At 47.4% G+C, this 12,868-nt stretch overlaps 1 protein-coding gene across 1 annotated transcript; it reads right to left on the reverse strand.

Annotated features, from left to right (window-relative positions):
* Positions 1-5,575: 5,575 nt before the first annotated feature.
* LOC146072898 (beta-1,3-galactosyltransferase 5-like) lies at positions 5,576-11,211 on the reverse strand. Its single transcript, XM_083180079.1, has 3 exons — positions 11,059-11,211; positions 8,215-8,855; positions 5,576-6,406 (listed from the first exon to the last, which is right to left on the reverse strand). The coding sequence occupies exons 2-3, from the start codon at positions 8,810-8,812 to the stop codon at positions 5,970-5,972; spliced, it is 1,035 nt and encodes a 344-aa protein (XP_083036205.1). The 5' UTR covers positions 8,813-8,855; positions 11,059-11,211; the 3' UTR covers positions 5,576-5,969.
* Positions 11,212-12,868: the final 1,657 nt, after the last annotated feature.

Here is a 12,868-nt window from a genome sequence, read left to right on the forward strand (position 1 = left end):
TAATGGGCATCACGGTGTGTGACATATGTATAATGGGCATCACGGTGTGCGACATATGTATAATGGAGCATCATGGTGTGCGACATACAGTATGTATAATGGGCATCACGGTGTGCGGCATATGTATAATGGGCATCACGGTGTGGGACATATGTATAATGGGCATCACGGTGTGTGACATATGTATAATGGGCATCACGGTGTGTGACATATGTATAATGGGCATCACGGTGTGTGGCATATGTATAATGTATATACGCCACCCTGCTTCCCCCTGCCTACCTGAATCCTGCGCAAACCCACATCCTATGCCACTCTGTGTCTCCCCTCTGTCACCCTACATCCAACGCCACCCTGCGTCCCCCCTCCCTGTATCCTCTGCCACCATGCAACCAACGCCACTGTATCCTCTACCACTTTGCGACTCCCCTCCCTGCATTCTCTGTCACTCTGCGTTCCCCCTCCTACACTGCATCCTGTGCCACCATGCCCCCTCACAATCTGCGTCCTATGCCGTGGCGTCACTAGGCAGGTGCGGGGGGTGCGACCCGCACAGGGTGTCACCAGTAAGTGGGGTGACACCAGTGGTGCAAGTATGGCAGTATGGCGTACCGGTAAAAGATATACTGCCGGTACCCCGTACCCCCATAACTAATTCCCCTAAAACTTGTAAATGCGCATGCGCGCATATGTAAGTGGCAGGGGCGTGGCCTCCGCCGCCCCGCCACTGCTGATAGCGTTCGGAGGGGAGCGCATCTCTCCTTCCCCTCCCTGTGTCACTGTGACACAGACACTAATCAGAGCTCGCGGGCTGGCAGCCAGTCAGGAGCCAGCCCACGAGATAGAAGACGGAGGGGCAGGAGAGACAGAAGATGCGCTCCCCTCCCCAGGGAAGAAGCAAGCAGCGGCGGCAGGGGACAACAGTAAGTTGCACTGTGGGGGCATATCTGGCACCGGGGCATATGTGTTGCACTGTGGGGGCATATCTGGCACTGGGACATATGTGTTGCACTGTGGGGGGCATATCTGGCACTACGACATATGTGTTGCACTGTGGGGGGCATATCTGGCACTGGGGGCATATATGTTGCACTGTGGGGGCATATGTTTAATGGACATCACATTGTGCAGTGTAATGGGCATTACGGTGTGGGGAGCGTTGGGTAATTGCCATCACAGTGTGGGGTGTAATGGGTATCAAGGTGTGCGGCATAATGTGTAATTAGCATCACAGAATGCAGTGTATCGTGTAATTAGCATTGCGGTGTGGGGCGTAATGTGTAACTGGTATCACGTGTGCCGCATTATGTGTAATTGGCATTACGTCATGTGTAATGGGTATAGTTTGCTAAAATGTGCAATCTGCAGGTACACAGTACAATCATGGTACAGACCACGCCCCCTTCTGATAGGCCACACCCCCAATTTTTCGACACGCCTCCGGCGCGTACAAGTATCCATTCTCTGTCTTCCAGAAAGTTGGCGGGGGGGGGGGGGGGGGGGAAGGGGTGACACCATGAGTTCCTACACCGGGTGACACCAACCCTAGTGACGCCACTGGTCCTATGCCACCCTGCATACGTCCTCCCTCCCTTCGTCCTCAGCCACCCTGCATCTCCCCTCCCATCATTCTACACCACCCTGCGTCCCCCCTCCCATGCGCCTATTCTGTAGCCTGAGGGGCTGGGGACACAGCAAGCAGCTCGGAGAGCAACTAGCCATGCCCCCACAGCAGCGAAAATGGGGTGTGGCCTTGTTGAAATAGGCCACACCCCCATAATGCTACACACACCCCCATTAGGGCTGCTTCAAGATATTTCCCGGGCTGGTTTTAATTCCCAATCCGCCCCTGCGCTGGTGTAAAAGTGAGGTGTGTGTGTAATAAACTTTTACTTCTCTGTGTGTGTGTTTTTTATAAACATTCTTTTTACAGGTGGACTACAAGTCCCAGCGGGCCCATTAATGCCCCGCATGCTGGGACTTGTGGTTCTCCAAGTCCCAGCATGCGGGGGAGGTCTGCTGGCACTTGTAGTTCTCCGGTATAAAGCAATGTAACGTATGATCGATTTAACCCTATCAGGCCGGCGTCCACTGGCCACGGACGCCGGTGACAGCCCCGGGCTTCAGCCCTGGACGGGTGAAGCCTGGGGGGGGGGACCCCTTTATTGGGGGGGTCCCCACTCCTCCAGGTACCCCGTCCAAGGCTGACCAGCCACGGTGCTCATGTTTTGGCCGGGGGACCTTGTATAAAAATTGTCCCCCGGCTGTGGCATGACACCGCGGGCTGTTGGAGCCCGGTGCTGGTTTCAAAATACGGGGGACCCCCAGATTTTTTGTCCCCCGTATTTTTGGAACCAGGTCCGGCTCAATGAGCCCGGGGCTGGTTATGCTTAGGAGGGGGGACCCCACGCCGTTTTTTTTTTAATAAAAACACTTTTACACATTTTTATTAACAGGACCATGCACACATCTCAATGATCTGTGCATGGTTCTGTCAAATTCGCCTGTCAGAACCTGGTCTATTTTTTTTGCGATTTTTGGTAACATTTACCAAAAATCGCACCCTATTACATTTGCGAGTTGTATACTTTATAATGGGAAAACATCTGGATGCGATTTGAAATGTGTCTAAAAATCGCACTTCTAAAAGTGTGATTTCGCGGTAAAAAGTGCGATTTTTTACCGCGATTTGCAACCTATTAAATGTGCGATTTTCGGAAAATGTGCGATTTCGGCCGTTTTTGACCAAAAATCGCACATGTCTAAAAAATCGCACCCTATTACATTTCGCCCCCTGTGTTTAGTTAGTGCCGGACAGGCAAGGTATTTTCTTTTGATGTTTATTTTGTTTCTGCTGAATAAAACTGGTTGCGGCCAGTTGCACCACAAAGACTGGACTTGTATGATTTCTCAGCTGCTGCTGGCTGCCTTCTACCCCAGGAAAAGGCATCCAGTTCCCTACAGTGTTACACAACCCAGATATTAAGTGCTGCAACATGTCTAGTTGCATCACACTGGAAAAGCCTGGACCCCCTTCTGCTCAAACATTGTCAAATAAGATATGGTTTGTGGCTTTAATGGAATTGATAACAGCATTTCTACAGAACAGATCCATAAAATGTATTCAAATTTGGAATCCTTGTTTTGTTTATACACAAACTCTATATGGCGGAAAAAAAATTGTCCAACTTGAGAAATATCTATTCTGATATTTAACGGTGACCTCTTTCATGGTAATTCTTAAAAAAAAAAAAATCCAACACTTAACTGCTTTTTTCGCTATAAATTCCACCGGGCAAATATTGTCTTTTAACTACTTTTCCCATTTTTTTTTCATGCTTTTCTTTATTTTAGTTTCTTATAACCTTATTTTTTTTCTTTTTCCATCTATATTATCCATTCTAAAAACTGAAACTTTTAAAGTAAGAGTAACACTTTTGAAAGTTTCAGGAACATGTCTCAAAGGATAAAGTGTAATCCAACACTTGTGTCATTGCACAAATTTAGGTTAGTAAATAAGTTTGAGTTAAAAATATAATTCGCCATGCATTTATCACTTGAATGTGACACAGTGTTCTTTGCAAAATTTGAAAGGTGATTATTCCGCTTTATATATGTATGTATGTATTCATTGAAACTCTTGAAACTTGTAAGTTGTATATCTAAAGTTTAATAAAATTTATTGATAAAAAAAAAATTGTCATAGATAAATGTTGCACATACGAGAATGAAGCACAAGATATACTGGGGGGTAGGAATGGAAATGCGGTCCAACATAACTATGACAATCAGAGTTGCGAAGTAAACATGTCGCTAAGGCATTTAGGATGCAGTTAATTGGTCATAATGGGAACACTGGAGGTCCCACAATACGAGTGTCCCATGACTGGTAAACTCTAGTCTACAGTATTATTTAGATTCTTCTCCTTTTTCATACTTTGCTTCTAAAATCATAGATCCATTTGATTGCTAAGAGATGTAATAGAGAATAATGATGGGCACAGGAAAGGGCAAGGCTGGGCAAGTGCTTGTTACTGTGTTGGTCTGTCAATATAAGTGTACCGCAAGGAGCAATAGGATAAAAGCGGAGATTATGGCTTAAGAGTGAAATAGTCATTGTAGGATTATTTGTTGGATCCTCGTGGTTCTTCTTATATATTGTTTTTTTTTGTTTGTTTTATCTCTGTTAAATGTTTATAACTGAAATTTAATAAAAAGAATTTGTGCTGCAAATTGTTCTTGTGCTCTGCTTTATTTCTTCGGTTGTTATGTTTAGTACTGTGTACCCTGTACTGTTCTAATGTGTGCTATGTGCAGTGCGTTGCGTAGCATTTATGGCACCTTATAAATACATTTTAATAATAAAAATAGATGGTCTAGGATACCACTAGGTAGCAATAACATACATGGATAGTTTAGGATAACATTAGGGGGCAATAAACACGACTGGTCCAGGATTCCTGTAGGGGGCAATAATAGACATGGATGTTCCATAATGCCTCTAGGTGGCAATAACACACATGGATGGTCTGGGATGCCTCTAGGTGGCAATACCACACATGGATGGTCTAGGATGCCTCTAGGTGGTAATAACACACATGGATGGTCCAGGATGCCTCTAGGTGGCAATAACACACATGGATGGTCTAGGATGCCTCTAGGTGGCAATAACACACATGGATGGTCCAGGATGCCTCTAGGTGATAATAACACACATGGATGGTCCAGGATGCCTCTAGGTGGCAATAACACACATGGATGTCAGGGATGCCTCTAGGTGGCAATAACACACATGGATGGTCTAGGATGCCTCTAGGTGGTAATAACACACATGGATGGTCCAGGATGCCTCTAGGTGGCAATAACACACATGGATGGTCTAGGATGCCTCTAGGTGGCAATAACACACATGGATGGTCCAGGATGCCTCTAGGTGGTAATAACACACATGGATGGTCCAGGATGCCTCTAGGTGGCAATAACACACATGGATGGTCTAGGATGCCTCTAGGTGGCAATAACACACATGGATGGTCCAGGATGCCTCTAGGTGGCAATAACACACATGGATGGTCCAGGATGCCTCTAGGTGGTAATAACACACATGGATGGTCTAGGATGCCTCTAGGTGGTAATAACACACATGGATGGTCCAGGATGCCTCTAGGTGGCAATAACACACATGGATGGTCTAGGATGCCTCTAGGTGGCAATAACACACATGGATGGTCCAGGATGCCTCTAGGTGGTAATAACACACATGGATGGTCTAGGATGCCTCTAGGTGACAATAACACACATGGATGGTCCAGGATGCCTCTAGGTGGTAATAACACACATGGATGGTCCAGGATGCCTCTAGGTGGCAATAACACACATGGATGGTCTAGGATGCCTCTAGGTGGCAATAACACACATGGATGTCAGGGATGCCTCTAGGTGGCAATAACACACATGGATGTCAAGGATGCCTCTAGGTGGCAATAACACACATGGATGGTCCAGGATGCCTCTAGGTGGCAATAACACACATGGATGTCAAGGATGCCTCTAGGTGGCAATAACACACATGGATGGTCCAGGGTGCCTCTAGGTGGTAATAACACACATGGATGGTCCAGGATGCCTCTAGGTGGTAATAACACACATGGATGTCCAGGATGCCTCTAGGTGGCAATAACACACATGGATGGTCTGGGATGCCTCTAGGTGGTAATAACACACATGGATGGTCTGGGATGCCTCTAGGTGGTAATAACACACATGGATGGTCTGGGATGCCTCTAGGTGGCAATAACACACATGGATGGTCTAGGATGCCTCTAGGTGGCAATAACACACATGGATGTCAAGGATGCCTCTAGGTGGCAATAACACACATGGATGGTCTAAGATGTCTCTAGGTGGTAATAACACACATGGATGGTCCAGGATGCCTCTAGAGCTGTTTGTGCCTCCAATAATTACTTCTAGCAGATGGCACTCTGTACTTCCTCCCAGCATTTTACTAATCGTTCTTGTTCCAGACCATGGACAACCAAAGCTTGACGGTATCGGCAGGCATTAAACCTCAGTCCATACACGTGGAAGCGAGCATCATGTTTGTAGGTTAGATTGGCTGCCAGAGCCAATAAACCGAAATATACATCGTCCAATGGAAAAACGGGGATCTTTCGGGACATCTCATAGAGCAGCTTGACTGAGGGCCCGGAGAAGATAAAGCCGCCACCTGATAGGAAAGTGGGGTAGGTGTCAGATGGAAAGAGCAATTTAGAAACCTGATACTTAGAGTAGCGCATGACAGATGTGTGAGGCCGCAGGTATCCGTGTAGCTGCCACGGGCTGGTGGCATGTTCCTTTATGTACTGGACCAACGCACGAGGATTGACATACTCATCGTCATCACCTGGAAATAAAACAGGAGTAAGACAACATTAGCTGGACACGCCCTGCTGAATTATCTAAAACACGGGTGTCAAACACAAGGCCCGCGGGCCAAATCCGGCCCGACAGACCTCGTCATGTGGCCCGCGCAGCCGCCGCCAGCCTTCACCTTTTATTCTCTTTTTTTCAGAGGTTTTTTTTGCACTGCCGGCGGCCATGTTCCTGTGGTCTTTTAAGATGTCTGCGGCCACAGGAACATGGCCGCCGGCCTCCACGGCTACGTGAAGGAGGGCCCGGCAGCCTGTTCCCTCTTATCGAGGCAGTGGCAGACGCTGGGTGGGGACGTCATGACGATGACGCCTCCCACCCACGTGTCTGCAGAGAGGAAGGAAGGCAGGCCGAGTCGGGGGGCCGCAGCAGGACAGGCCGCGGCGCAGAGAGTGGAATTAAAATTACTGGAGCCGCAGCAGCAGTAAAGGAGCCTGAGGGATAAAATACAGTAAGTTACATAAAAAAAACAATATATCTGGTGGTGGTGTCATGGCATTACTTTTATATTATACGGGGGGAGCAGCCTGTGGTGTCATTATTATTGTACAGGGGGAGCAGCCTGTGGTGTCATGGAATTATGCCATGACACCACAGGCTGCTCCCCCTGTATAATAATAATGCCATGACACCACAGGCTGCTCCCCCTGTATAATATAAAAGTAATGCCATGACACCACAGGCTGCTCCCTCTGTATAATAATAATGCAATGACACCACAGGCTGCTCCCCCTGTATAATAATTTGTGTCATGGCATTACTATTGTTATATTATACAGCGGGAGCAGCCTGTGCTGTCATTGCATTATTATTATACAACGGGAGCAGCCTGTGGTGTCATTGCATTATTATTATACAGCGGGAGCGGCCTGTGGTGTCATTGCATTATTATTATACAGCGGCCCTTTGAGGGTGACCAAACTGCTGATGCGGCCCCCGATGAATTTGAGTTTGACACCCCTGATCTAAAAGGTCATCGCTCTTACAGCTCACATTCAACATGCTGATTCCAACAATCGTCACTCCCTTGTCCTGATTTTCTCTTTCCTGTTTATGACTTTAAGAACATCCCCTACCTCTTTTCTACAGCAACTACTCTCCTTCAGCATTACCCTACCCCTCATATCACCTTCCCTCCCCATGACTATTCTTACTAGGCTGAATCTTGATGCCCTTAACCCCACCAGTTTCTCTGACTCTCTAAACATTTTTTTGCACTATTACTTTCGACATTTGCCCTGACCAAACCATATCCTACTTTTACCATGACCTAACTATTGCAATTGACCCTGCTCACCATCTGTTAGCTACCTTCAACCCTCTCTTTTCCCACCCATCTACCAAACTCCCTTAATGGGCTTTATTTTGCTACCTACTTCACCTCCAAAATATAATCCATCCAACATTACATCTTATAATTTCAAGCAAAGTCCTCTTTGGTCTTTGGACTTTGCTACCACCATCCAAATCTACGTCTCTTCCCTGGGTTAATCTTTTGCTGCCATCTAAGACACATTCTGTCAGTCATCCACCTCATCCTGGATGGTGGAAAACTTTCTGAAACTCCATACTTTTGAAGATGAACTTAATGTCTCATTAGTGTATAAGTACATATGTTGTCAGATTATCTCATTATGTGGTGGTTTGGAACCATTTTGGTGCATTGTAAACTATGGAGATGGAGGAGGAAATGAAGAGGAGGAAGGTGATGGAGATGGAGGACGGGTTGAGGAGGAGTCTAAGATATGACTTTGGTGGACCAATTGAAGTTTACATACTGACCTTTGTAGATGAAAGCCACCTGTGGGATGTTGTGGTGCAACCATTCAAGGAAGCAGCGTTCCTTCAGAGACAGGTTGTGATGCCCCTCAGAGGAATCCCACTGCAATATGTCCCCAAATTCCTGACTCTCTGTGGTCACCCTCTCCATGTTCCCAGGCTCATCTGTACAGCCCAACAGAAAAATTGGCCTCACACTGTAACCATCTATTTCCCATTCACGAGCCCAAGTTTGTCTGAGGGCCTGTCTCCTGACTCCTGCCTGTGGGTGGGATTTGATTGCCAGTATGAGAAGGTGCCTTGTGGTCTGGGTCTCTCTCTTTGGGTCATGAGTGATGGAGCAGCGATAATTCTGTAGATGAGGAAACTCCACCAGGAATCGGGACACGTTCAAATGATAAGTGTGAACTCCATCATCAAGGGTCAAGGACTGTCTCGGAGTGCCATTGTTGGTGCGTGTGAAACGGATGGACTTCAACAAGAAATATGATGAATGATATAATTTCCTCTTCGCCTCTTCAGTATCCCAAAACATTATGATAAGCAGAAGCAGGGTGAAAACTAGTAAAACATTGTAGCAGAGAAAAACCCGGGTCTTCATAGTATCGTTGAAACATATGGTGGAGATGGGTCAAAAAGAAAATCTGTGGAACATAAGACACTCAAATTCAATAATAATCATACAACTAATATTATACAATAAAACTATATTGTGGTGTGGAGAGTTCCAAAGTTTGACAGGCAGTGCTGGATTTCCCAGTAGGAACGTGCCAAGGAGTTCCTGGGGTTGGCACAAAGCTGCAACACAGCTTTCCAGTTCCTCAATTTTTCTGCTGTTATTTGGAGGACAAAGAGTGGAATCCCACAATGCATCATTGGGGAGTATCATGAATGGGGACATGTGCAGTCCAGACAGGGGCATAAGTTCTTACCAGGCACTCAGAGGCTAAATAGAAGGTGGTCATCCCCAAGGGCTCCAGCTTGCACATGTGCTGATGTCCCCGAGACTCCCCAGTGACACATCTGGTAGAATAAAGATTCCTTACTGCAGCTAATTGTGGTGATAAGGGATCTTTATTTCCCAGCCAATCAGCTTATGCCTTGTATTATACAGGCTGTATATGAAATGACAGGAGTGGATTGGTTGGTACATTATCTCTCACAATTGTATCTCTCTCCAAGCTTTGATGAACTCTACTAAAAGTGTTATCATAATAATTAGTGTATTTCCTCCTACTCTCCTTTCTTTGAGACATCACAGTAGAGCTGTAGCTCTAGTAAACACTGATATGTTATCTCACATTCAAGGGGGCTGCAAAGGGGTCAGCAGTGACTGTAGCAAATCTCTATGAAATCAGTGGGAGAGATTTGTCCTAGTTCAGCAACCCCCTCAGTCTTTCTTTGTTGGTGCCCTTCTGACAGCAGGAATCCAGAGGCCAGTGCCTCCAATGTGTCTGGGAGTTAAGCCACTGCATCCAGAACTGTGGAAGAGGAGATTCTTGGCCTACAAAAGGCAAAAAAAAGGTATTTCTGGGTCAGAATCTCATCAGAATCTGGGGGAGGTTTCGAAGAGGATTCCCAATAAAATTGTGGCTTGGGCCTTCTGACCCATAAATCCACCCTGGCATCAAGTTACAGTATCTAGATACCACACTGTGAACTAGATGCAGCCACGAAACTGGTTTATATCTGCTCCCAGTCTGTACATGGGCTGGTCCGACAGCCGGCTATACCATTAGGCAGCTTTAGGCAGCTGCCTCGGGTCTCCAGAATCTGAAGGGTGCCCCTGAGTCTGACTATTACAAAATTAGGGATGACTCTGTGGGAGGCATCCTTGTTGAACTTCTAAAGGCCGCCATACACTATGCGATTTGGCCCCGATTTCAGCCGATCCAGATGGATCGGGCAGTGAAATTGGACCGAATCGCAGGTTTTGACACCCGGTCCGACCCAATGCGCGGTCCCGTGCGCATCAGGTCAGAGTCGGGACGTCGGACCGGCTGCACATAAGATAAATCTTATGTGCAGCTGTGGGGACTCTGAGGACGCCGGCGAGGGAGGGGGGCGGGAGACGCCGGCGAGGGAGGGGGGCGGCAGGGGGAGCCGGAGCAGGGAGCTGTCATGCTCCGGGTGGGGGGGGGGGGACACGCCGCTAGTAGTGCGGACGCTGCGGGGGACACAGGCGGAAGTGACATAGAGCCGGGCGGGGGGAGCCGGGAGCTGTCAGCACTGAAAAAAAAAAAAGCTCATACAATGAATGGGCAGCCTGTGATTGGCTGAGCACTCTCTCAGCCTGTCAGCAATTGGCTGAGAGAGCGCTCAGCCAATCACAGGCTGCCCATTCATTGTATGGGCTTTTTTTTTTTCAGTACTGACAGCTCCCGGCTCCCCCCGCCCGGCTCTATGTTACTGCCGCCTGTGTCCCCCGCAGCGTCTGCACTACTAGCAGCGTGCGTCCATCCCCCCAGCCGCCTTGCAGCATCCCCCGCCCGCCACCTCGATGTCCCCGGACCACCTGCTCGCTCCACATTGCAGCTCCCCGGGAGTTGCAAATGATACATCGCATGCGATGTATCATTTGCAAAACTTGGCACATCAAGTGCCAAATCGTGTGTCCCCCTCCCGGGGAGCTGCAGGGGGAAATCAGGTCCGACTTGTCCTTAGGACAAGTCGGACTAATGTATGGGGGCCTTAAGACATGACCTCCCCACTGATACTGGAGGTTCTGGAAAGTTGGTTTTGCTGTGTATTAGGTGGTTATGGGAGCAGTGCTGAAAAACCTCGCACCGGCCCTCACTGGTCCTTATTCTCTACCTTTATTATTACAGTAAGTCCGTCAGTCCTCACCTTCTGCTGGAGGTTCCTCAGACTCATCTGGTGGAAGCTAGAGAGGAAATAGGTCAATGACAGATGACAGACAGTCAATAGGTTGTCAGGATCAAAAGGCCAAAAGTTAATGGTTGACATAGATCAAGGTCAATATGAAAATGGTCATCACATTTGTTATGGTTATTGGGTAAGGATTGGAGTCAGAGTTAGGATTAGCATATTTGGGGGAGGGTTAGGTTTAGGCTAATTAAAGTGAAATTTATAGTTAGGCAAGACTAGAGGATTATTAATAGTCACCATTGTTAGGTTTACGCCCCAGGCGGAGGGTTAGGTTTAGGCACCAGGGGGCAAGGTTAGGTTTAGGCACCAGGAGGTATGGTTAGGCACTAGGGCGATGTTTAGGTTCAGACACCAGAAGGATGGTTAAGTTTAGGCCCCAGGGGGAGGGTTAGGTTTAGACACCAGGGGGAAAGGTTAGGTTTAGGCACCAGGGGGAGGGTTAGGTTTAGACACCAGGGGGAAAGGTTAGATTTAGGCACCAGAGGGACGGTTAGGCACTAGGGGGATGTTTAGGAGGGGAAGGGTTAGGTTTAGGCACCAGGGGGATGGATAGGTTTAGGCACCAGGGGGAGGGTTATGTGTAGGGACTGTTGATATGGAATTTAATTGTATTTCTGCACAAGATGAAGATTTGAAATTGATGGACAAATATATGCAACATTGAGTAATAACTTCAGGACTTAAAGTGACATTGCCATCCAAGCCTCATCGCCTGCTCCTGTCAATACAAGAGCTACTGTATAGTCTGTAAGTATATACATTGCAACAGGAAGCTCTAACATCAGCAAGATTGGCAGAACTGCTCAATACGTGTTCCACCATATATGTACATTTATTTATTAACAGTTTCTTATATAGCGCACACATATTCCGCAGCGCTGTACTGAGAACATTCACATCAGTCCCTGCCCCAGTGGAGCTTACAATCTATATTTCCTACCACATATACACACAAAGATATTGTAGGGTTAATTTGTTAGGAGCCAATTAGCTTACCAGTATATTTTTGGATTGTGGGAGGAAACCGGAGTTCCCGGAGTAAACCCACGCAAGTACGGGGAGAATATACAAACTCCGCACAGTTAGGGCCATGGTGAGGATAGAACCCATGACCTCAGCGCTGTGAGGCAGTAATGCTAACCCTTACACCATCCGTACTGCCCCGTATATATATAACACATGGTGGGGATAGAACCCATGACCTCAGCGCTGTGAGGCAGTAATATAACCATTACACCGTCCGTACTGCCCCGTATATATAACACATGGTGGGGATAGAACTCATGACCTCAGCGCTGTGAGGCAGTAATGCTAACCCTTACACCATCCGTACTGCCCCGTATATATATAACACATGGTGGGGATAGAACCCATGACCTCAGCGCTGTGAGGCAGTAATGTAACCATTACACCGTCCGTACTGCCCCGTATATATAACACATGGTGGGGATAGAACCCATGACCTCAGCGCTGTGAGGCAGTAATGCTAACCCTTACACCATCCGTACTGCCCCGTATATATATAACACATGGTGGGGATAGAACCCATGACCTCAGCGCTGTGAGGCAGTAATGTAACCATTACACCGTCCGTACTGCCCCGTATATATAACACATGGTGGGGATAGAACCCATGACCTCAGCGCTGTGAGGCAGTAATGTAACCATTACACCGTCCGTACTGCCCCGTATATATAACACATGGTGGGGATAGAACCCATGACCTCAGCACTGTGAGGCAGTAATGTAACCATTACACCGTCCGTAT

Source organism: Crinia signifera, chromosome 4 (genome assembly GCF_055691185.1).
Source record: "Crinia signifera chromosome 4, ASM5569118v1, whole genome shotgun sequence".
NCBI lineage: Eukaryota > Metazoa > Chordata > Amphibia > Anura > Myobatrachidae > Crinia > Crinia signifera.